At 41.8% G+C, this 24451-nt stretch overlaps 1 protein-coding gene and 2 long non-coding RNA genes across 5 annotated transcripts in view; 2 read left to right on the plus strand and 1 right to left on the minus strand.

The window, feature by feature from the left end:
• Positions 1-204: 204 nt before the first annotated feature.
• On the plus strand, positions 205-19019 carry LOC307215133. The gene is made up of 7 exons (XR_013838300.1): positions 205-254; positions 4787-4902; positions 6104-6257; positions 11794-11945; positions 14602-14694; positions 15622-15721; positions 18893-19019. It is a non-coding gene; the product is annotated as an uncharacterized lncRNA (long non-coding RNA).
• Positions 16243-24451, minus strand: part of LATS2 (large tumor suppressor kinase 2) — a 46263-nt gene continuing 38054 nt past the window's right edge. For both annotated transcript variants that reach the window (XM_079973410.1, XM_079973411.1), the window contains exons 6-8: positions 22985-23167; positions 22236-22342; positions 16243-19295 (exon numbers count right to left, since the gene is read on the minus strand). In XM_079973410.1, the coding sequence (XP_079829536.1) occupies positions 18801-19295; positions 22236-22342; positions 22985-23167 (785 nt within the window). In that variant the 3' untranslated portion in view covers positions 16243-18800. The remainder of the gene's footprint in view (positions 19296-22235; positions 22343-22984; positions 23168-24451) is intronic.
• Positions 20903-24065, plus strand: LOC307215144. 2 transcript variants are annotated; one of them, XR_013838315.1, is made up of 2 exons: positions 20903-21245; positions 23069-24065. It is a non-coding gene; the product is annotated as an uncharacterized lncRNA (long non-coding RNA). The 2 variants fall into 2 exon arrangements; XR_013838316.1 differs by having other exon boundaries at positions 20903-21220.

Below are 24451 nucleotides of genomic sequence, written 5' to 3' on the forward strand. Positions count from 1 at the left end.
GAGGCGCGCGCGTGTGCCCGCGTGGGGGGAAAGGGGGGGGGTCTCCCACGCCAAAACGGCCATGAGGAAAAGCTGGACAGTCGCTGCCCTGGTCGGGGGAGGGGGGGTGGGGTACGAAGATGCCCCCTGAGAGTCACCGCAGCCATTCGGGTGCCGCGGTTCGTTGCCTTTTTAAGCGCAAAAGTAGCGCAGACCCCGAAAGTCCTCTGGGTAGAGTTTGCCCCGCCGGAGCTCTGCATGCATGCGAACGAAAGGTGTGTTTGTGTGTAACCGTGAACACGGGGAAAAGCGCCTTTGAACACGTGCAGAGTGTTCGTCACTCTCAGCGCGGAGTAAGCGCTGCCCGGGAGGTACTTGGTTTCCACGTCAAAGGGTGGTGCACGCGCTTTCCAAGTAGGCTCAAAAGCGGCGGAAACGATCCTGGACTATTTTGGTGTTTTAATATCGCGCCTCAGGGCTTACAGAAGAAGTAAAGTTAGCAAGCGCGCACGGAGAATAAAGTCGGGCCAGTATACTAGCAGCTCTTATTTAGCCCCGAGAGCATCACTTTTTATTATTATTTATTGATTAGTAAAGCGGTTTCACTGAGCCCAGATTTTGAACTTTTTTTGCTTGCTTTTGTAATAGGCAGCAATTCAGTAGATGCGCATCCTGAACTTGTACTTGTCATTCACTGTCAAAGGCACTGTGGCCCTGACAGAATTGGAAATACCCTGTTCTTCTGTGCAAAGTTCATTTTTTAAAATGGGAAGGAAGGACTGTAGCGATAGAGCTGTTGCTTTGCCCCAGGTTCAGTCTCTGGAATTACAGTTTTAAAAATAATCTGATAATGGGGAAAACGTATGCTTGAGACCATGCGGACTCACTGCCTTTCATACAAGACAATATTGTTGTTTAGTCGTTTAGTCGTGTCCGACTCTTCGTGACCCCATGGACCAGAGAACGCCAGGCACTCCTGTCCTCCACTGCCTCCCGCAGCTTGGTCAGACTCATGCTGGTAACCTCGAAAACACTATCCAACCATCTCGTCCTCTGTCGCCCCCTTCTCCTTGTGCCCTCCATCTTTCCCAACATCAGGGTCTTCTCCAGGGAGTCTTCTCTTCTCATGAGGTGGCCAAAGTACTGGAGCCTCAGCTTCACAATCTGTCCTTCCAGTGAGCACTCAGGGCTGATTTCCTTCAGAATGGAGAGGTTTGATCTTCTTGCAGTCCATGGGACACTCAAGAGTCTCCTCCAGCACCATAATTCAAAAGCATCAATTCTTCGGCGATCAGCCTTCTTTATGGTCCAGCTCTCACTTCCATACATCACTACTGGGAAAACCATAGCTTTAACTATACGGACCTTTGTTGGCAAGGTGATGTCTCTACTTCTCAAGATGCTGTCTAGGCCTGTCATTGCCCTTCTCCCAAGAAGCAGGCGTCTTTTAATTTCGTGGCTGCTGTCACCATCTGCAGTGATCATGGAGCCCAAGAAAGTAAAATCTCTCACTGCCTCCATTTCTTCCCCTTCTATTTGCCAGGAGGTGATGGGACCAGTAGCCATGATCTTCGTTTTTTTGATGTTGAGCTTCAGACCATATTTTGCACTCTCCTCTTTCACCCTCAATAAAAGGTTCTTTAATTCCTCCTCACTTTCTGCCATCAAGGTTGTGTCATCTGCATATCTGAGGTTGTTGATATTTCTTCCGGCAATCTTAATTCCGGCTAGGGATTCATCCAGCCCAGCCTTTCGCATGATGAATTCTGCATATAAGTTAAATAAGCAGGGAGACAAAATGCAGCCTTGTCGTACTCCTTTCCCAATTTTGAACCAGTCAGTTGTTCCATATCCAGTTCTAACTGTAGCTTCTTGTCCCACATAAAGATTTATCAGGAAACAGATGAGGTGATCAGGCACTCCCATTTCTTTAAGAACTTGCCATAGTTTGCCATGGTCGACACAGTCAAAGGCTTTTGCATAGTCAATGAAGCAGAAGTAAATGTCTTTCTGGAACTCTCTAGCTTTCTCCATAATCCAGCGCATGTTTGCAATTTGGTCTCTGGTTCCTCTGCCTCTTCTAAATCCAGCTTGCACTTCTGGGAGTTCTCGGTCCACATACTGCTTGAGCCTTCCTTGTAGAATTTTAAGCATAACCTTGCTAGCGTGAGAAATTAGTGCAATTGTGCAATAGTTGGAGCATTCTTTGGCACTGCCCTTCTTTGGGATTGGGATGTAGACTGATCTTCTCCAATCTTCTGGCCACTGCTGAGTTTTCCAAACTTGCTGGCATATTGAGTGTAGCACCTTAACAGCATCATCTTTTAAAATTTTAAATAGTTCAGCTGGAATACCATCACTTCCACTGGCCTTGTTATTTGCAGTGCTTTCTAAGGCCCATTTGACTTCACTCTCCAGGATGTCTGGCTCAAGGTCAGCAACCACACTACCTGGGTATATGAGACATCCGTTTCTTTCTGGTATAATTCCTCTGTGTATTCTTGCCACCTCTTCTTGATGTCTTCTGCTTCTGTTAGGTCCTTTCCACTTTTGTCCTTTATTATGGAAATCTTTGTACGAAATGTTCCTTTCATATCTCCAATTTTCTTGAACAGATCTCTGGTTCTTCCCATTCTATTGCTTCCCTCTATTTCTTTGCATTGCTTGTTTAAGAAGGTCTTCTTGTCTCTCCTTGCTATTCTTTGGAAATCTGCATTCAATTTCCTGTATGTTTCACGATCTCCCTTGCATTTTGCTTGCCTTCTCTCCCCCGCTATTTGTACGGCCTCATTGGACAGCCACTTTGCTTTCTTGCATTTCCTTTTCATTGGGATGGTTTTCGTTGCTGCCTCCTGTATAATGTTACAAGCCTCCATCCATAGTTCTTCAGGCACTCTGTCCACCAAATCTAAATCCTTAAACCTGTTCCTCACTTCCACTGTGTATTCATAAGGGATTTGACTTAGATTGTATCTTACCGGCCCAGTGGTTTTTCCTACTTTCTTCAGTTTAAGCTTGAATTTTGCTATAAGAAGCTGATGATCTGAGCCACAGTCAGCTCCAGGTCTTGTTTTTGCTGACTGTATAGAGCTTCTCCATCTTTGGCTGCAGAGAATATAATCAATCTGATTTCGATGCTGTCCATCTGGTGATGTCCATGTGTAGAGTCGTCTCTTGTGTTGTTGGAAAAGCGTGTTTGCCTCCCCTTCATGGATCACTGCCTTGCTGTGGCGAAGGGGCTTGAAGAACTCAGAGAAGCTATGAACTATGCCGAGCAGGGCACCCAAGATGAACAGGTCATAGTGGAGAGTTTTGACCAAACGTGATCCACCTGGAGGAGGAACCGGCAAGCCACTCCAGTATCCCTGCCAAGAAAACTCCATGGACAAAGACAACAGGCATACAAGACAATACAGATGGACAAATAGTTTGAATTGACCTCTTATGTCTGTATTTACCAAATGGAGCTGTCTCTCTTGTACTTCACACAATAACAGGCTAATCTTCGCATGCATATATGGCCACTCACATACAGAAATGAGACCCCATGCTGCACCTAAAAAATTGCTGATACAAAGCATGCAGCTTCCCAAATGTGTGCTTGTATGCACTACACTTTTTTTCAACCTGAACAATAAAACGAGTGGGCAGTCTGCTTTTTGTTGAGAGTCACATTCCCTCAGAGGAATCAGTCAGGGACTATATGCCAGTGCTGAGCAGAGCCAAAGCTGCATGGAGGGGGAATAAAGATCTGGCCCACCTAGCCAAAAAAGGTTCACCCATGATGTGCTTTTTGAAACTGATGCTGCACATTTCACATAGGTCCATACCAAAAACTGAATTTGCAACATACTGTATACTTAAATCTTATGGATTCATTGCACTTTAGATCTTCACTCATAGGGAATCATACTTTGACCTTTATTATATCAGTTGTTCCACCATAGCTACTTTTCACACATAGGTTTAATAACTATAGTGGGATCTGAAGAGCTACTTCAGGGAATGCTATGGTTTTATTTTTCTTTCAGGAGCAAATATTAGAAACCGTTTTTGAAAGTCCTTTAATTGTGCTATGTTGCAAGTGGGGTTTCATTCCTTAGCTCCTTTGGTTCTTGCCCTATACATTTTAAGACTCCTAGGCAAAATAGATTTTAATAAATTGTTACAAATTTATAGCATTAAGCTTATAGTATACTATGGCAGCATACTATCAAAAATTACTTAGTTGCTTGGAATAACACAAAATTCACTTGTTTAGTAAAAAAGGGGGGTAATGGTAAGAGGAGAGGAGCAAGAACAAATTTTCCAGATACTTACTGAGAGCCGATACAGATAAATTTCTAAGTGAGAACTGTAAGCAAACTGAATTACTCCACCACCTGCAACTCCTGAAGATAAGGCTGAAGGTTAACATTTCTACAGCTAATTATAATCTCATTACACTTCCCCTTTGTCCATATAGATTAATAGTAACTAAAATAGAACCATAAAGAAATTAATCATAGTGAATATGATACAGTGAGAAATGGAACTGTGACACTACATATTACCAGCTTAACATGCAGCTAGGTTGTTATTTTTCTCAATTTGTATCAAAGCTGGTTTGGGTGGAAATACATAAAAATGTGGTATTTCATAAGAAATTATAGGAATGATATAGGACAGATGTGGATATCAGGAAAGGTCCTAGAACAGATAATTAAACAGTATGTGGACAGTTAGAAAAGAATGCAGTGATTATTAAGACTCATTATGAATTTTACAAAAACAAGTCATGCTAGACGAATCTCTCTCTTTTGGATAGAGCTGCAAGCCAAGTGGATCAGCAGAATACTGCCGACCTGGTGTATCTTGATTTCAGTAACGCTTTTGACAAAGTCGCACTTTTCGAGGAAACTGGTAAGATGTGGGCTGGATGAGGTAACTGAAAGTTGGATTTGTAGCTGGTTGACTGACCAAATCCAAAGAGGGCTTGTTAATGATTCCCCTTCGTCCTGGAAAAAAGTGACAAATGAGTTGTCCTGGGCCCATTGTTCAACATCCTTACAAATGACTTGGATTTAGGTATTTAAGGGATGCTCATCAAATCTGCAGATGACACCAAACTGGGAGGGGTAGCCAAGGCAACAGAAGACAGAATTGAGATTCAAAATGATCTATCAAATTGGAGAACTGGGCCCAAAGTGAAACTAGCAGAATGAAATTCATTAAGGATAAATGTAAGGTTCTACACTTAGGCAAGAAGAACCAGCTGTGCCAATATTATACGGGGGACACCTGTCTTGCCAGTAGTACATGTGAAAAGAATCTAGGGATCTACTGACTACAAACTTAACATGAGTCAACAGTGTGATGCAGCAGCAAATAAGTTAATACTGTTTCAGCCTGCAACAACAAGTATACTGTCCCGATCAATGGAAGTAATAGTACCACTCTATTCTGCCTTGGTTAGACCACACCTGGGGATTGGATAGGAAGTACTGGAGCTTCCCTGATGGAACAAAACTTAGCTTGAACTACCAAGTTTTCTCCAGTTCCATTGTAGGGACACAAGACTCATAGCTAAAGAAAAGCCAATCTAAACATGTGTAGAGTTCCAGTTGAACTGAGCTTCTGAGCATCATCTTTCCCAGCCCTACCTGGAGATGGCAGAGCTTTTAACCTGGGGTTTTCTGCATGTAAAACATGCTAGTATTGGAGCAGAGGCTATTATTAAATAAACCACTTGCTCTACAAACCATTGGCCCACGGCTAGAATGAAATCTTTTAATTGTGTGATGATTAATTGTACGGATATGCCAAATAATGTAGAATGTCACCCACATATACTGCATCCTTTATTCTCAAATGCGAAGTGTCCTTCATGCTTTGCTGTTGGCTGAATGCCAGCTGCAGCAGAGAGGCTCCCTGAAAAACAGTGTTATAATATATATAAAGGGCACCCTTGTCTTTGCTAGCAGACAAACCCTTAGTTAATTAATGGCTCTGCTTGTATGGATGCATGGTTTCTGAGCTTCCTTTGGTTCTAACAAAGTCTTTGTTTACGAAATGTGCTTATTAAAATGAGTTAATGTGTTATTTTACTGGCTGCAGCAACATAACGTTAATTTTATCTTTGTAGAACTATCTCTGTATAACTGCCCCCCAACAAAAAAAACCCCCAGGATCAGGGCCATGCTACAAGGCAATAGGTTTTTAACTCAGGTGTGGGATACTTGACCCTACAAATGCTACTCAACTCCAACTTCCATCAGCCTCATCAAGCTTGGCCATAGGTCAGGAATTATTCGAGTTGTGGTCCAATAACACCCAGCCATGGTGCCCCAACTCCTGCATAACCATTTATCTCCACACCATAACTGTTGTTTATTCATTCAGTCATTCCAGGATGGATGTTTACAATCATGCTATTTCAAATGCTGTTTGCAACCACCAAGACTCAGGCAGAAGTGTATATTGCCACATGCCACCCCAATCTCTGAGCGGTGTGAGATTCCAGGGGGTTCCAGGTTGCTTTCCCAGAGTTCGGTTTCCTTGGAATGAAGGAGACAGTGGAGACTGTGTTGTCTTGATGATATATAGTTTATTTGCACATCTATACAATGTGAACCTAAGATGGAGTGACTCACAACATTAACACCTTCCGGGCCTCTCGTGGAGGAGGCACACGAAGAAGGATCTCAATGAGCTCAAGGTTCACGTAGGTTCATATGGAAAGAAGTGGACCTTTGAGGTATTGAGGTCCTGAGCCGTTTAAGCATTTAAAAGTCAAAACCAGCACTTTGAATTTGGCCCGGAAACTACCCAGTTGGGTCAGGATCGGTAATATGTTCAAACCGTCTTGTTGTGGTTATTATAGTTCTGGGAGGGGAGTGGGGTCTCCTGACAACTCTCAGCACCAACAAACTACAACTCCCACAATTCCTTGGAGGAAGCCCATGCTGTTTAAAGTGGCATGATACTGCTTTAAAAGATGAATTGGATGCATTTGTATATTTCACATACTGTCTCCACTTTGTTCCTCAGGAACACAGTGTGTGTTTATGTTCTTTTGAGACAGCCCTTTTAAGGATCTTTTTAATTGTATTGGACAAAGTGTTCATGTTGAATGTACATCATTAATCTAATCTTTCTGACAGATCAGGTCCTAACACTTTAGAGAAAACCAGCCTGCCACACCATATATTAAAAGCACTCCTGTGTCACTTAACAGCATAGCTTTCACCAAAGAATTATGGGAACTATGGTTTGGTAAGGGTGCTGAAAGTTATTAGGAGACCGCCCCACTCACAGAGCTACAGTTCCCAGCACAGTTAATAAACTACAGTCCCCATAATTCTTTAGGAGAATCAGGACTGTTAAAGTGCTTTAAATTTATTATATGGATATGATTGAGTCACTAATATCCTTTTAGTTGCACATAGGCAGGATTATTTTCTTCCATCTTAAGCACTGGATAAAATATTACAGCTCAGTGGTACCTTAATAGCTGGAAGATCATTAAAGAGGATCCTTTTAGATTCCAATCCTATAACGCGTACCTGGGAGTAAGTCCCACTGGACTCAATGGGAATGACGTTGTTATAAATTCCACTCAAAATTCCAGGGCAGAACTCCAATGTATAGCTAGCAGAGTAAAAACTTGAAACATGTTGCAAAAACATGTTCCAAAATAGGCCAGAGGCAACTCTATTTCATATACCAGAATTTACTATTGCTACTGAAGGTAAATGAGCATAATGGTCACAAATCCAATACATTCAGGATTGGCACTGTCCATAAGAAATCAATTTGCAGCAGAATTAACCTAAACTTACAATAACTTAACAATAAGACTAAAACCTTAACACTAAGTGTACTATGTACAGAACACCACGCTGTTATTATAGTCAGCATGACCTTGAGTGAAAGAGATAACAGAAGCAGTCCAAACCAGCTGTTCAGCTTCTCCGAAGGAATAACCCAAACATCAGGAACCTTCTGCCTGTTTTTTTGGCAAAACAGAAAATTCCTTGTCAGTTAGTGTAGCGTTTGCCCATTCTTTGGGGATACGTTTGTATTGGGGGAGACAAGGGGTTACTAGGTTGACCAATAAGAAAGCCCGAAGGCAGAGCCTACCTGATTTTGAGGCACAGCCCAGAGGTTTTGACAGTTCAGTTGGTTCTTTTGGGGGTGGGGGAGATAGAGGAGTCAGGGTAAGTTAGAGGCAGGGACCAAGACTGAGAGGGAATAGAGTGACAGCGTTTCGAATATATTTTAAAACTTGTTTGTGTTTGAAATAAACTTTAATCTTCATTGTTAACTCTACCTGACTGATACTCAATACTTCAACAGGGAACCCTGGGTTTTTTCCACAAAATTGGTGGCAGTGGAGGAATAAAGTAGTGGTGTACAGGTCAGTAGTCCGTGAAACAACTGGGGACTCTGTACGAACGCCACAGTTAGAGACCTCTGTCTTGCACTAGCTTGTATCACACAGAGAAGCTTCCAGAACCCTCTTGAATCAATTAGAATAGGAAAGAGCTCTCTACACGTCAGATCAATACTTTCTTCACCAAAAAAATGCAAACTGACAGACACTTCTAAAATCAGAAATAACTTTTCTTCACAGTCATATAGCATTTGAATTCTTCATTCACATAAAATAATAAATTATATCCATTATACATATATGCAATAATCAACAACAAAGAGAGATGGGCAAAAGGTACACATTAATATGATGTTTCTCCACTAAACTGACATTCCGCACAGGACAGAATTGGAAACAACCAAAGAACAATAATACCTAGTACTGTATGTGACTGTTGCCATGGAAACAAAGGGGCAGTCCATTCTCCTTATTGAGCACAGGATGTGAGCTCAGTGTGTGTCATATGACCTGTACAGGATGTACATGGGTGGAGTTTGGAGTTTTCTCTCTGTTTTGGTTGAAGAGAGTAGACATCTTTCACTGTATGACTGCTGAAGACAGGAATAAAAGACATGTAGATAAATTTCTGTCTGAGTCTGATTCCCCTCCCTGGGGATATGCAGGGAGCAGGGAGGAGGAGAAGCAGTTGGTGTGTTTTTCTCACAGCCTGAGGAAAATCGCCGGAACGGACCTCGTGTGTTTTTCCTGCCGGGAGTCGCCGGAGGGAGGTCAAAAGAATTCAGCCGGTGCCTGGAGAGATAGGCACATACCTCTGACCGAGCCTGAATTCTAACAATCCCTGCTTCTTTTCAGATGCCTTCTAAAAAACTAATTCAGACAAGCCTTTCATATCTGGAACACCTATTGGTGTGTTTGATTTTTTAAAATTGTTTTCATTCTAATAGTGTGTTTTCAGTCTGTATACCACCTCATTATATTCTAGATGAAAGTGCAGTTTATAAATAAATAAATAAGTAAGTAAGTAAGTAAGTAAGTAAGTAGGTAAAGGGGTGCACAATCTGCATAGTATTATTTAGCTTTATAACAGGCTTATGATATAGAACCATCATAACACTGTGACCTGAATGGTGCCTGCTATGGGAGCTTATCACTAAAATCTCTCTGCTGACTAAGCTACAGCATACTCTTTTCATTATGTAAACCACTCCGGAACAAATTTTAATGAAGGGTGAAATATAAATATTTCAAACAAACAAAGAAATCTGTGTAATAGTTTACAGGATGATTGCAGAGCAACATACCAAGCCATTTCTCAAAATTGGCATGGTTGCAATGAAAATCCGTATTATTCATTTGCTGCATGCCCATATGATTTATTCCGTGTGTTTTCAACCCAAAATTGAATTTAGGTTCATATTCCTCATAGATGAACAATTAATCTGGCCATGCATACTAGAGCAACCAGAAGATTATCCATGTTGATGCACAGATAAGCTTCTGATTGCTGTAAAGCATGCATAGCAAGATTAATTTTTAGCCTATAAGGAGTAGCACAAGGTGAACAAACAGAAAGGTTAGAGCTAACATCTGTTGTCTTACAAATGGAGTGGGCAGCCTGTGGCCCTACAAGTTCATGTGGACCTTGGTGGTGGAATTTTATATGGCCCTCATTCAGATCTTTGGCAAGAGCAATCTGTCCCTCTCCATATAGCTTGCAGGGGGTAGAAAAAAGAAAACAGATATGAGATAGAAGGGTGTGCCTAAAGTGTGTGACTCTACCACAGACTTCAGCCCTGCCTACCATCTGCACACGGCTCCCAATGTATCCCCCCCGGCAAGGAAATGCACATACGCTGTAAGTGTCACAGAAAAAAAATAGGCATCTCGTTTTCTCATGGGAGAGCATGGCAGCCATTTTGTGTGCCATGAGATCTCACGTGATTTCACATCAAGATCTCGTCCAGAAAAAAACAACACTTCTGCTCCCCAAAAGCACATTTTTTATGGGTGGCACCCCAAAGAGGGCATTTTTGGTTGCTGTGTGAACAAGGCTGTGAAAAAGGGCATCTTTTGGGCTCCATGGTCTCCTGCAAGTCATGTGACTCGTGAGGGAGCACAGGCAGCAAGACACAGTTCCTGGTTTGAGGGTTCAAGATGTTGGAGGGTATGAATGCAGTCCTAGAGAAACAGAAAGTTACTAGCCCCAGTGTTAGAACATAGAAAGATAACGGTCTGGTGTAACTAGTTACATATTGTTATTATTTTGCAGTCGAACAGTCTCACTTCATCCTATCAGTACACAAAACAGTAGTACCTCGGGTTAAATACTTAATTCGTTCTGGAGGTCCGTTCTTAACCTGAAACTGTTCTTAACCTGAAGCACCATTTTAGCTAATGGGCCTCCTGCTACCGCCACGCCGTCGGAGCACAATTTCTGTTCTCATCCTGAAGCAAAGTTCTTAACCCGAGGTACTATTTCTGGGTTAGCGGAGTCTGTAACCTGAAGCGTATGTAACCTGAAGCATATGTAACCCAAGGTACCACTGTAAACCATTCTGTTCATTCTGATAGCTAATAAAACCAGCCTTCAGGGAAGACATGTAACATTAATTTAATGGGCTTTTGTTTTATTTTTAAAGCAGGAAACAATATTATAAGTTTTTCAAATCCAATTTTTCATTAAAAAAAATATTCAGTAGTCAGTGGCAAAAAATAAATGTGATAATGATATAAGGTCCTGTGAAGTTGTTAGGAGATCCCTGTTCCCCTCACAGAGTTACAGTTATTGGGAAGGAGAATTGATTGTTAAAACACTCCGTAGACCAAACTTGACAAGCTGTAGTTCCCAGGATTATTCGGGGGAAGCCATGTTTGCTGAAGTGGTATCCTAGGGCTTCATGCTACTTACATGTAGCACATGCCCTTCCTGTACCACTAGGTGGCTCTTTCCAACCATAACTTTAAATTGTATAGCGAAATACATTTATATTCATCATTATACACATATAATTCATGGTGCTCAACCCATAGTACCGCACCTCACACAATCCAAATACTGACAATTACCCACCTAGAACACCTTATTCATTCTGCAGGATTTGTACAACAGCCAATAGCACCATGGAGTTTTAACCTTCAGAGCCTGGGGGTTGGAGGAAGCTAGTAATGACTTATGTAAGGCCTACAAAGCTTATGAGCCATAAAGCAGAATGCAGTTCTTCGGCCATATATAAGCTGGGTCCACTCAGTGTTCTGTGTTTGTGGTCTGTCTGGGATTGTAAGAACTGGGAAATTGCAGTCAAACATAATTAAGCATAAGTGCACGAAGGGGTTAAGACCAGAGAGGTTTGTTTCTAGACTCAGGTGATCATGCCCCCTTACCTCTGTGAGGGAGGATGTGATGCTCTTTCTCTTGCTTTGTCTCACTCTCTTCTCAGCATGTAACCCACCAGAACAGACGGGTCTGAACATTCTCAAAGTTCAGACTGCATGTTTGAAACTATATTGTGAATTTTGCACCCAAGAGTAATCTACCTGGCTTCTCCTTGTTGCTGCGTGGGGCAACACATGAATCACGCCTTTGAATTTAGTGCGTAAATATTTTAAACTTACTTAACGGTGTGTGGTCTGTTCATTGCTAGAGAGGGAGAGGGTGGGGCAAGTGCTTTAAGACAGAGTAAACAGGCTGAACAACCTATATTCCAGGCTATGCTGCAGGTTAACTCTGAAAGTGTTTTCTACTCCGCTGGGGGCTCTTTCCAGATGGAGAGTGTGCTAAGCCCCATGTTTTAAATCTAGGTGCTCAGCTGATTCTGTGGGTCAGATCTATTTTCCAATTCCACAAAAACGGGGGGATTGTCAAGCATTCCCGAGGCTTGACCTTTGTTTGAATCAAATAGCAGTCGTACTTCCTTTTGTGATGGCCCCTGAAGAACATGATTTGGCTTGCTACCTCTGTTTGTGGCCTTTTGTAGCCTCCCTGCTTTTATCTTGGTTTGGTCGTTGTGGTCTAGTCGTGTTCGACTCTTTGTGAGCCCATGGACCAGAGCATGCCAGGTTTGGTCATACATTCCATCTACTGGTAAAAGAAGGCATTGTGCTTCATATTAGTATTATGCCACATCCTAACTATGTACTTAAAGCACCTCCAAAAGGATCAAGGCTTCAAGGCAAGAACTCCAGCAAGTGAATGACAAAGAGAGAGTTAGCTGGGAATCCAACTCAAAGAGCCACTAGGAACCACACAGAAGAAAAATGAAAACCCTATTACTGTGATCAAAGAACAGGGAAGTAGAAGTCAAAGGGGACCCAGCCCCTTTTCCTTTGACAGTCTGTGTTTCAGGGGATGAGACTTGTAGCTTTCACAATAAGCTTTATTACCTCCCCATTCCCCACAATTTGTGCACTAGGTTCAACAAGCTAGCTGGTGAACTTCATTTGGCTCAATGAGTCACAAGCCTAGATTAAGGGTTGCCCACAATGCGGGAGTCATATTTGGGCATCCTGATCGTTGCTTTAGTTTTGCGATTGCTACGGGAATTATTTAGTATGATTCTTGAGAGACTTTTGTGTGTTTTGCATGAGCCAGCAGGAGCTCTTGTGGCAGGCATTTTAGCTTGACTGTAAGTTCAGACTGCGTGATATTTAAGACTAAGTATGGTAAAAGAGAAAAATGGAACGATAATAGAGGATTAGCACAGATTACGTGGAAACGACAGAATTCCCTGCTATGAAATCAATCCATTATTTGGCACCCACAAAATGCACTGAAAATGCTCTGTACCCCAGCAGGAGTGTCCAATATGTCGATTCTGCTGCTGTCCTGAAAAACAGTGTCCTCTCAGTTTTTTAATTAAAGAGTCTGATCTGTGCCAACCAGAGATAGAAGAATTGCCGGCAGCATCCAGTCTGTTTGGGGGATGGGGGAGGGAATGGTGGCATGAAGGGAATTGCCATGCTATTTCAAGTCTTGGAAAACAGAATTTACAAGCAGGTACTGGAGAGCGCGCATGAATGTGCTTTGACGGTTTGGCTTGATAGTGCACGTTCTTTGGTTATTGTTTCCTAGATTATAAGCTAAGTTTTGAACTGATAAAAAAACTATAGGCAACAATGCTGTGTGCCTCACTGATTTCTGAGAGAGCTACCTGCATGGTAAATCAGGGCAGGGAGTGGGATTTATGCCAAGCATCCTGATTCAGTGGTTCTGCTGCAATGCATCTACATGTAGAGATCTGCAAGTGGTGCATGGCTGGTGAATAGGTGGCCCTCCGCCATAATGCAACATTTTGTCATAACTGATAGCCACTTGTAGGCTTACTTTCCACTGACTTTTGTGAAAAGCTTTCTCCAGTATTTTTAATGTGCTTTTCATTCATTGTTATGATCTTTTGCTGCTTTTTTATGATGTAAGCCAGGCATAGGCAAACTTGGCCCTCCAGATGTTTTGGGACTACAACTCCCATCATCCCTGACCACTGGTCCTGTTAGTTAGGAATGATGGGAGTTGTAGTCCCAAAACATCTGGAGGACCAAGTTTGCCTATGCCTGATGTAAGCTACTTTGAGCTGCATTATATGGTCAGACCATTGGTTCACCAGGCTGTATACTGCCAACAGTGATGGGTAGTGGTTTCAGAAAGCATCTTTCCTAGTCCTTACCTGGAGATGCCAGGGATGCTGCATGCAGGTGATGCCAGGTTCATTCCCCAGTATCTCTCAGTAAGGCAGCAAGTGATCTAGAGTGCTGCTGCTGGTCAGTGTTGACAGTGCTAGGCAGACCAGTGGTCTGACTCAGTAGAAAGCAGCTTCACAGGCTGCTTTTTTGAGTTTATGTATATGTTAAAGAAGCAGCACACATATTGTTAAAATAATACTTTTGTTTGCCTCATTTGCAAACCCTCAGACTCTGAATATATTTTAACAGGCTAATTCTGAAAATGTAACATTTTCTTCTGCTCACTCTTAATTAGGAAAATGGTGTATAAGGCAGATGGCGGAAATCTTGCCAGTGAACAAACCCAGAATCCTTTCCACCACATGCTACCATTCACTGCTTTAACACATTTCTCTGCCAGAAAAAACATTCCGAGTTCCACCCCCCATAGAATTTAGCATTTGCTATTTATGTCATATGCATGTCTAAATCTATTATTGCCTGCAAGGAGAAATTCAGTAAAAGTATGTTTGGAATTACATGTTTGATGATCTGCCAATAACATTGCATTTTTCTGTTATTATTTTAAGCTTACAGGTCTGTTTTTGCTTTGTACAAAAACAATGGCTTGGATCGCAAGATGAATTAACTTAGGCCACAATTCTAGCACCACTTACCTCGAAGTAAGCCCCAAGTAAATTTGATAGGACTTGCTGTTGAGTAGACATGGTTAAAATTGCACCGTAAGGCTGCAATCGAGCTGGGAGCCAGACTTGTAGAACTCAGTGGGACTTGCTTCTGAGGAGACATGTATGGGATTGTGTGGATAAGGAGCTTTGTGGAAAGAAAACTTTCTGTTCCTTCCTCTCTCCTGCAGCCACCCAGCCCCTAACTCCACCAACTCACAAAAGGCTCTCCAGAGGTTTAGGGAGCCTTCCTGAACATCTGGGGATGGACCTAAGATGACTCACAGGTAGTAGTGCATTGACAGCTGTGCCCCTTCTATTATTATACAATAACCTTATACAGTGGTACCTCAGGTTAAGTACTTAATTCATTCCGGAGGTCCGTTCTTAACCTAAAACTGTTCTTAACCTGAAGCACCACTTTAGCTAATGGGGCCTCCTGCTGCCGCCACGCTGCCGGAGCATGATTTCTGTTTTCATCCTGAAGCGAAGTTGTTAACCCGAGGTACCATTTCTGGGTTAGCCGAGTCTGTAACCTGAAGCGTATGTAACCTGAGGTAATTATTGTAATAATTTGGGATGCTTTGCAACAGTCTTCATGTGTTGCCTATCAGTGAGTTCTGTTTTCTGCACACGTAATTGGGAAATGATTAGTAGTGCTCCAGTATCGCCTTTCAGAGCGGTTTTCAGAACTCCTTCCACTTTGGCAAGTGCTGTGATGCTGCAATTACTACTGTTAAATTCAATTTCATTATAGACTTCGACACCAGATTGGGTTTTTGCAAAATCCGGCAAAACACCCTTTCCCCGCTCCCACAACAACTACAATAGTCTTATTGAAAGTCCTGCTGACTTCCTTCACATTTTTGTCAGTGGCTTCACCAGAAGAGGAACCTCCATATTTGTTTCATATTTATATTTCAGGCAATAAAAGACTCCTGCACTGCAGGGAGTTGGACTAGATGACCCCCAAGACCCCTTCCAAATCTGCAATTCTCTGATTCCATATGGTGACCACAAGGGAGTAAGTATACTGATCCCCTATCTTATTCAAAATTCATAAATCTGATCAAAACACTTTTGACTTCATATGAAATTCCTTAAAAGCCATTTGCCTGAGGAGAAACTACCAAATTCAGCTTTGAACTTCACTTTAGGTGATGTGGGTTTTTTGGCAATTCTCACGCTAGGTTTGCAAACACCCGCTTACTTGAGTTTCTGTGCGAAGAGTAATTGCCAGGGCCTACAAGGGACAGACGTAGGGATATTTAGGGAAGCAAAATTGTTGTGAGCTAATCAGCATGTATGGCAGAGCTTTCCAAACTGTGTGTTGCAACATGTTAGTGTGACGGCTGCAGGTGTGTTACATGAACACTCCCGGAGCTGGAAAAAGTTAGTTTAACCTCTGGTTTGCTAGTAAAACTGAATTACAGTGTCGCAAAAGTAGCGGGTCCAAGGCTTGGCTTTCAAAAAAAGGGCGTTTGCAGTACTTCGCTAATTAAGAACCACTATAATAAGCTAAAAGAACACACACAAGATACATCCTTTGATTTTGATTCGGTATTTTTTTTTTTTAATAATAATAAATTGTGCCAGCGGAAGCTTTCGAAAGGCAAATGATAAATAAATAACAGTTAAACTGAGTTCCTGAGGAAGAACCTACCACATGAAAGAATGTCAGATAGTTGTAAATATATATAAAAAACATGGCATTATTATATAAAAAGTAGTAATACTGAAATCTTTCATAAACTGCCACAACACAAGCACTGCATACCTCAGAACACTCCTTTCATACAAATGTAAACAAATACACAATCATTTTGTTTAGTTTAGCCTGATGGATTTACAGGTGCTGTTGCTTTAGATATCTAGACAATGGGTAGGATTTGATAGGCTAAAATGTTAAGGAAGAATATTTGGAATAACATGGGAGTGGGGGAAAACGCAGCTTCAGATTCAAAAGCTTAACATAAAAAGCAAGAACACAGTGGAATATTGCCCTCAAATGTTATTGCAATGAATTATTTTAAAATAGGACTGTTAAACTAATCTGATTTAGGTATATATATAATATAAATGAAGATATTTATGGCTTACTTATTTTTAGTATTCCATTATCATTTTGAATAATCCTTACATTAACATAACTAATAAAATGCATTATTTTAAACAATTTTTAGAAAATATTTTAACGTACGCTTGCATTTTGATAGAGATGCAGGGTTAGTATAGTCCATCATAGATATATAACAATATAACAGACCAGGTATAATCGGGGCCAGCATTTGGGAACGTCACTTAAGACAACTAAGGCTGCTACCCCAAATATATTCATTTCTGTGTATACATGGTTAGAATAGGCCTATTTAAATAGGAAAGAAGAGTTCACAATTCCTGGCAGCTCTGGAAGTGCCAGCCATTGTTGCCTCAATGTGATGTTGATAAAGGACTGCACGCATTCATCATGTACTGTAAGCCATTTCTGGTCCTCCAAGTGATCACAGAGAAGCAGCTAGAGAGGCCAATGTGTATCTATGGTTTCGGGGATTGCTATATATACTGTAGATCGGTTTTCCACCATAAGATATAGCCGCAACAAAGAAAAGATGCACCTGGAGAGGGTCTATATCTCAATGGCAAAATTTATGTTTTGCATGTATATAGTTCCACGTTAAATCCCCAGTGCCTCCCAGTGAAATGGTCTCAGGTTAACTGGGCTTGGAAGAATTCTGCCTGAGAGACTGTCTGCCAGAGGAGACAATACTGGCTAGGGTGTTGAGGAAACAACTTCGTATAAAGGCAGCTCCATAGATTCAACATATCCCAGAAAGAAAGGCATTGTCACTGAATTACCTTTAATAATGAAGAGTCCTTATCAGTTTTAAGGATAAGGAAGTAAGGCCCACAAATCAAATTTAAGGCACAAAGAATTCTCCTCTGTATATTTTCCCCCATATAGACACTAAATGATAAGATAAATGAATACTATATGGCAAGTTTCAAACAACTGAACACTGCATACCATGTGGTAGGTGAGTGGGCCATCAAACAGTTAGATTTTGGCCACAAATTTATTTCCAAAGCAACTGTTTTGCTAGTTACCCATCTTTGGGAGAAATTTTAAGAAACAAGATAATCAACTGCTACTAACCTCTCTGTCTCTTCCCCTGTACACACCACCAACCCCTAACCTGAATTAGAGCTTTGTAATTTGTTTTTACAGAACACACAGTCATAATAAAGAGTCAAAACCATCCACACAATACATTATCAGCACACAAGTCCCGAGGGTCGCTGAGATCCTCAGTACAAGTACACGCACAGGACCTGCCTGTGAATGGCAAGAAATAGGTCATTTCAAAACAGAAGAAACAACATAATCACAGCTCCATGCAACATTCTACACAAATCCAGTCACTGAAACCACTCTTCAATTGCCACTTGCTCACACTTTGATTACACTAAATTAAAATTTAAAAAAATCAAAAAAGGGAAATAAAGCAGCTTCAAAAATGATGTCAGGATATTGAAAGTACATATAGATTATTATGGTGTGAATAAAAATGGCACTGGTAAATGTAGGACAGCAGACTTTTTCTTCTCTTATTAAAACATTATTGCACAGAGACCTCTAATCACACGTTCTTCAGTCTTACTTATTTTCCTAAAAATGTGACATAAGTGCGATGGACATTAAAAAAAAAAAGAATGTAGAAAAGAAGAACAGCAGCATGATTTGTCTGAATTAATCCCTATAATTTAGTAGGATAAACAGAACCCTGCTATAAACAAAAATAAGTGCTCTCTGCTCACTTGAAAATAAAATAAAACAGCACAACACTGTGGAAGCTTGTAAATGCTCAGAGTGGGCAACACTGACCCAGAAGGAAAACTTGGCTTAAGAACACGCCTGTCCTTGGAAATCGATGCTGAAAATCTGGATTTCAAGTGCACTCATTAACATAGCTATTTACAGTCCTAAACAGCCTAAACTCAAAACCAGCTTGCATTTAGGACCTGGTCTGCAAGTCCTTCTATCTGCAGGCTCAGATGGAAGTTATGGATAAATGGGTTAATTTTGTAGAACTCTGTACAATAATTTACACGTATACGGGTTGACAGGCTCCTGCCTGGTCCAGCCCATCTTTGCTTTCTGTATTAGAATTCTCCGACTGGCTCACTTCTATTCCAGAAGGCTTTGGGTATCTGAACGGGTATCCATTGTCGTCAAAGAACCTTCGGAAAGTGAACTCATAGAAGGCATGTTCCGTGTGTTTGCCACTGGAGGAAGTCTGCGGGTCCCATGCCCTGGTGCTGTCCTCACTAGCGTCATCCCAAGGGCCTTCTTCCTCAACGGGATCAAAATTTGAGGTGTCCATTGGATGGCTGATCTTTGGGACGTAGGGAGCTGCCTGCCTGCGGATATCGGTGGAAAAGTCCATGGAGTCAAAGAAAGGGTGAACCTTGAGATCATCTGCTCCATTTCTCCCGAGCCTCTCTTCGGCAGCACAGCACAGTTTTGTGATAAGGTCACTTGCTTCGGGGCTCAGCTTGATCTGGGAGGGGATGTGCAGTGTGTTCTCCCAATTTATCACCTGAAGAGTAGTTAATATAGATGGTTAGCATCCAGTAGCATTCCTCCTGAAAGGCAAGCCTTCTAGACATAAAACAGGTCAGAAGTTAGGCTATCCTGGTCCAGATAGAGGCACAACTGGGCCACCAGTTGAAGCTGATGGAAGGCATTCCATGCCACTGAGGCCACCTGAGCCTCAATTCAGAAGTATCCTCAAGTTACAAAACGTGTTCTGAGGTAAAAAAAAAAAAAATTCCCCAAAGGTTCCACCCACCCTCTCAAGAACTCTTAAATTACTGATATCTACATATGGATATCACTTGGTTAGATGCTAAGGAGTGGCAATACGAAGTAGGAAATTATTTAACAAATTCATTTAATTTAGAAGGAAATGTGATCAATGTTATCTACAGAGAAGCCTAAAATGAACTTTATATTAGAAATACAAATTCTGACTTCCTTCTAATAATGATTTTTAGTACTGGCTCTGTTAGGAATTTTGGATATCTATGGCTTTTTTATAGTATTACTGTTGTCCTACAGATTCGATTTTATGACAGATAAAGGGCCTTTCCACCCATGGCAAATTCCTTCAAACTGTGTCATCTGTCAGCTTCAGACTGTCAATATTTTGCAGCCGGCATTCTAGAGCATACTAGAAGTTTAGTTTTGTGCAATTAAAGTGGGTTAAATTGCTCTGTTGCCTGGCACAACAAATCCGCTAAAAAACACACCCCAGACTTTTTCAGTTAGGAAAATGGTGGTAAAATGTATGGACAAGATAACTACTATGCAAGTAATTCAGGTTGAATGCTCATTGCCATGTAACCTCTTTGTATAACTTCCTCCACCTATTTGCCCACCCTGTTCCTGGTTGCCCTGCTAGCCAGGAACGTTTGCTAATTCCAGAGGAAGAGGAGAGTGGAAGCATACTTGGGTAATACACTTGTCTCCCAACTCACGGACTAGGTAAGAGACTGGCTGCAGTGCAGCAAGCGACTGGTGATGGGGAATTCACAAGTGGTTGATGCTAAAGGGAATGACCCCTTTGCGATTTTTTTTATCCATTTGGATAAAGTGAGTGATATATTATTGGGTTGCTACTGGCACTGTGCTTTTGTGTGTTTCAAGACTGCTTAATACCAGACTGAACCGGTATAGAGTAAGTCAGTAAAGCCATATCTGAGTGGCAGATAGGGAGGGAGTAATTCTGTGGACATCTATCCAACTCAATAGATGGAGTGAAGGCAAACCACTGCGTTTGGGGCACTGAAGCAACGTCCCCGGGGCGCCAGCCTGGGCAGTGTGTATGGAGGTCCTGGGATGCCCCTCTCTCAGCCTCACTGATGTGGTCCAAAGGAAAGCAGAGCAATACTTTTGGCACCAGCTTGACTGCAGGAGTTATCAGAAGAAGGCATACAAAGAACCATCCAACCGTCTTAGAGACGCCACTCCAGATTTGTACTGTTTGTATAATAGTGTATTACCCTAGGTGGAGGTGGGTGAATGAATTGGTTTAAGTTGTGCTTAATGCTGCTAGTTGTTTTTATTTTTATTTTTTTTTAGGGATTAGCTGTTTTATCTGTAGGGCTGGTATAGGGATGCCTGAGAAGAAGAAGAAGAAGAAGAAGAAGAAGAAGAAGAAGAAGAGGAGGAGGAGGAGGAGGAGGAGGGGGAGTAGTAGTAGTAGTAGTTTGGATTTGATATCCCTCTTTATCACTACCCTAAGGAGTCTCAAAGCGGCTAACATTCTCCTTTCCCTTCCTCCCCCACAACAAACACTCTGTGAGGTGAGTGGGGCTGAGACTTCAGAGAATTGTGACTGGCCCAAGGTCACCCAGCAGCTGCATGTGGAGGAGCAGGGACGCAAACCTGGTTCCCCAGATTACGAATCCACCGCTCTTAACCACTACACCACACTGGCTCACACCACACCACACATACGAGGCCTGTATGTGGAAGATTGCTAAGGGTATATTTCAGTTATTTCGTTCAGCTGCCAACTATGCTGAGTATGAAGAGTTGTATTTCTGTGATTTTTATTAGCACTATCTTTATGTGTAAGATAATATTTATATCAAGTGCAAAGTACATGTTTAAAGCAGCACAAAGTTAACAGGTTTAAGATTTTTGTTGACGTATAAACTGGTACAGAAAGGATTTAAATAAATCAAATGCACAATAAAGACTGGGCACATTCTAACCTCCTGGAAAGCTTTGTGCAAGCAAATCAGGATGAATGCTTAATAAACATGCTAATTGTCTAGAGCAGCCCATGGCCTCATTTTGTACAAAAGATAATTAGTATTAGATGGGCCATTGGCCCGATCCAGCAGGCTCATCTCATGTTGTGGACAGCTCAGTCAGGAAAGCATGAGATTCTTAATCTCAGGATCATGGGTTTGAGCTCCATGTGGAGCAAAATATTTCTGCATTGCAGGAGGCAGGAGTAGATGACTCTCGTGGTCCCTTTCAACTCTGAGATTCTACGATTCTATATAAAGGCCTTTGCTTAGGTTAGGCATCCCCAAACTCGGCCCTCCAGATGTTTTGGGACTACAATTCCCATCATCCCTCACCCCTGGTCCTCTTAGTTAGGGATGATGGGAGTTGTAGTCCCAAAACATCTGGAGGGCCGAGTTTGGGGAGGCCTGGCTTAGGTGTTCATTCTGTGTTGTTTTTAAACCTATCCTTGGTTGTTATATTGTTTTAGTTTTAGATGATTTTGAGGATATGTCTGTAAACTGCCATATATATATATGTGTGTCTGTGCGCGCGCGCACGTGTAGAAAATAAATAAATAAATAAATAAATACACCCATGCCTTGCCCAAATTGGATTGTTGCCTAACAAAAAAATCCAGGATTGAGATATTATTTGAAGAAAATTGAGAAAAGGGGGTGGGGACCCCCACAGAGCCACACCATTAATTTTTAACAATATTAATTGGGAGTGAATTTACCTTCAGCTGGGTTTCTGTGGGAGAGGCAGCCAGAAACGGAGGCTGCCCAACCAACATCTCAAAGAGAATCACACCAACACTCCACCAGTCACATAGCTGAGTGTATCCTGAAAGGCAATCAGGAAAACAATGTGTTATCTGCTGTGTTTTCAAAGACGCAAGTCAGATTTTATTTTCAATTTTATCAATAACCTTGCCACTTATAGGTTGGTAACTTCATCTCAGAAGAATGAACTGTGGCCAAAAACCTAAACTACTGAAAAATCTGCTTTATGTGCCTTGTGATGGCTGACCTTGATCCTGCCTCTGAAAGCAAAGTGGATATTCAAAAGTGCTCAGAGTATTTTATTCACTGCACTATGAAGTTTATAGCAAGCCTCAGAGAATATGAAATTCTGTACTGAGATGCCTGAACTTTTTGTATAAAACGTATATACAGTCAAACCTTGGTCGTCGAATGTAATCTGTTCTGGAAGTCCGTTCGGCTTCCGAAATGTTCGACAACCAAGGCATGGTTCCGATTGGTTGCAGCAGCTCCTGCACTCAAGCAGAAGCCGAGTCGGACATTCAGCTTCCGAAAAACCTTAGAAAACCAGAGCATTTACTTCCGGGTTTGCGTCGCTCGGGAGCCGAAATGTTCCAAAACGGAGGCGTTTGGGATCCGAGGTTTGACTGTACTGCAGTATAGAATACTGAGTGCTTGTGATGAAGGGTGAGCTAGAAACATTTTAATCAAATAAACCACCTACCTTTACGAAGGAGAACTTCAGGTGCAATATAATTGGGTGTTCCAACTAATGAATGGGCTAAACATCTCTGATGTTGCTTTTTAGCTCTCTGCTCCAAGGTCTTCAACCTGTCTCCACATCTACAGTTAGACACATCATCCCAAAGGTCGCTTGGCTCCATGCTGTCCTGCCTGATGTGGCTCCCTTTCAAAAGATGGTAAAAGAAAACAGGAAATTACATGGAAAGATCAACAAAAGCTCTCCCAAGAAACAAAACGAGCACAATTCACTATGTTTTCCTCTGAACTGCAAGTTTTGCAATGTAATTTGGGTTGCAATTTTTGTTTGCATTTCACCCCTTCCCCTAACATGTAACATCTTAGAAATGAATAGAGTGTTTAAAAAAAGGTTCAAGAGACAAAAGGTAGCTGCTTACTCAAAGGTAAAAATGTTTGTGGCTCTGGGGACTCAGAAGCAGCCGCAAAGGGTGACTACATTCACCTCCGAGTTGTCAGTATTTTTCTTCAATTAAAGCAGACTATAGTGCTCTGTTGCCCTGACGCAACAAATCCACTTAAAACAACAACAAACTAGACACTTTGCAATTTAAAAAGTAACAGGGAAATGTAGTGAAAAGTGTGGGATGAACATCTGAAAAACGGGAAAACCACCATGCAAGTAAATCAGGATGAATGCTCATTGCCGTTTAACATCCTCACAAACAAACTGGAATGAATGCTCAATAGAGACTGGACAATGTTGTATTCCATGTAGCACTAAGTCACTAGTTCTGTCAGTGCAGGATTTTCTCCTTGTGCAACGACACCTTTCCTCTCCTCTCCTCCCTCCATGTGCCCCCAATTCTGTTCTGCTGGCTCAACATTTCAGAGCAGGTTTTGCAGGGTAGGACAAGTGCGAGGGAAGGAGGAGGTGGGCGGAAAAATCCCATTGTGCTAGCAGTAATATTTGCACTGGTGGGAATATTTAGCTGAATGCCACGTGCATTCGAAGATGAATGCCCTGATTGTCTGGAGGAGCCCTATATATTATGTGGCTCATATGTTTATTGTGCATTTATTAAAAACACCTGTGTTTGAAAATAGGCTGGCGTCGGCTACTGCTACCATCTCTCTGATTTTACACGGTCACAGCTTGGCCTTCTCATCTCCATCCAAAAATTTGCCACCAAAGTCATTCACTTTTTTTCTCTTTCTGCTCCTGGTCCAGTACAAATTCCTTGTCTTCCCCTTTAAAGCTCTCCTAAGCCTTGCCTGCCCTTATCTCTGCTCTTATATCCCCCATGCATCCCCTGCCCATGACCTTCCCTCCTCCAGCCTCTGCTCCATCTCCCTTATTGCCCCTTATTTTTGGAACTGCCTCTTAGAACAAATGGGTGACATCACCTCTCTCACATTCTTCAAACACCTCCTCAACCCCCACCTTTCTCATGGGTTTTTTTAAATGTGTTTATTGTATTTTTGAGTTTGT

Source organism: Podarcis cretensis, assembly GCF_951804945.1.
Source record: "Podarcis cretensis genome assembly, chromosome: 4".
Taxonomy (NCBI): Eukaryota; Metazoa; Chordata; class Lepidosauria; order Squamata; family Lacertidae; genus Podarcis; species Podarcis cretensis.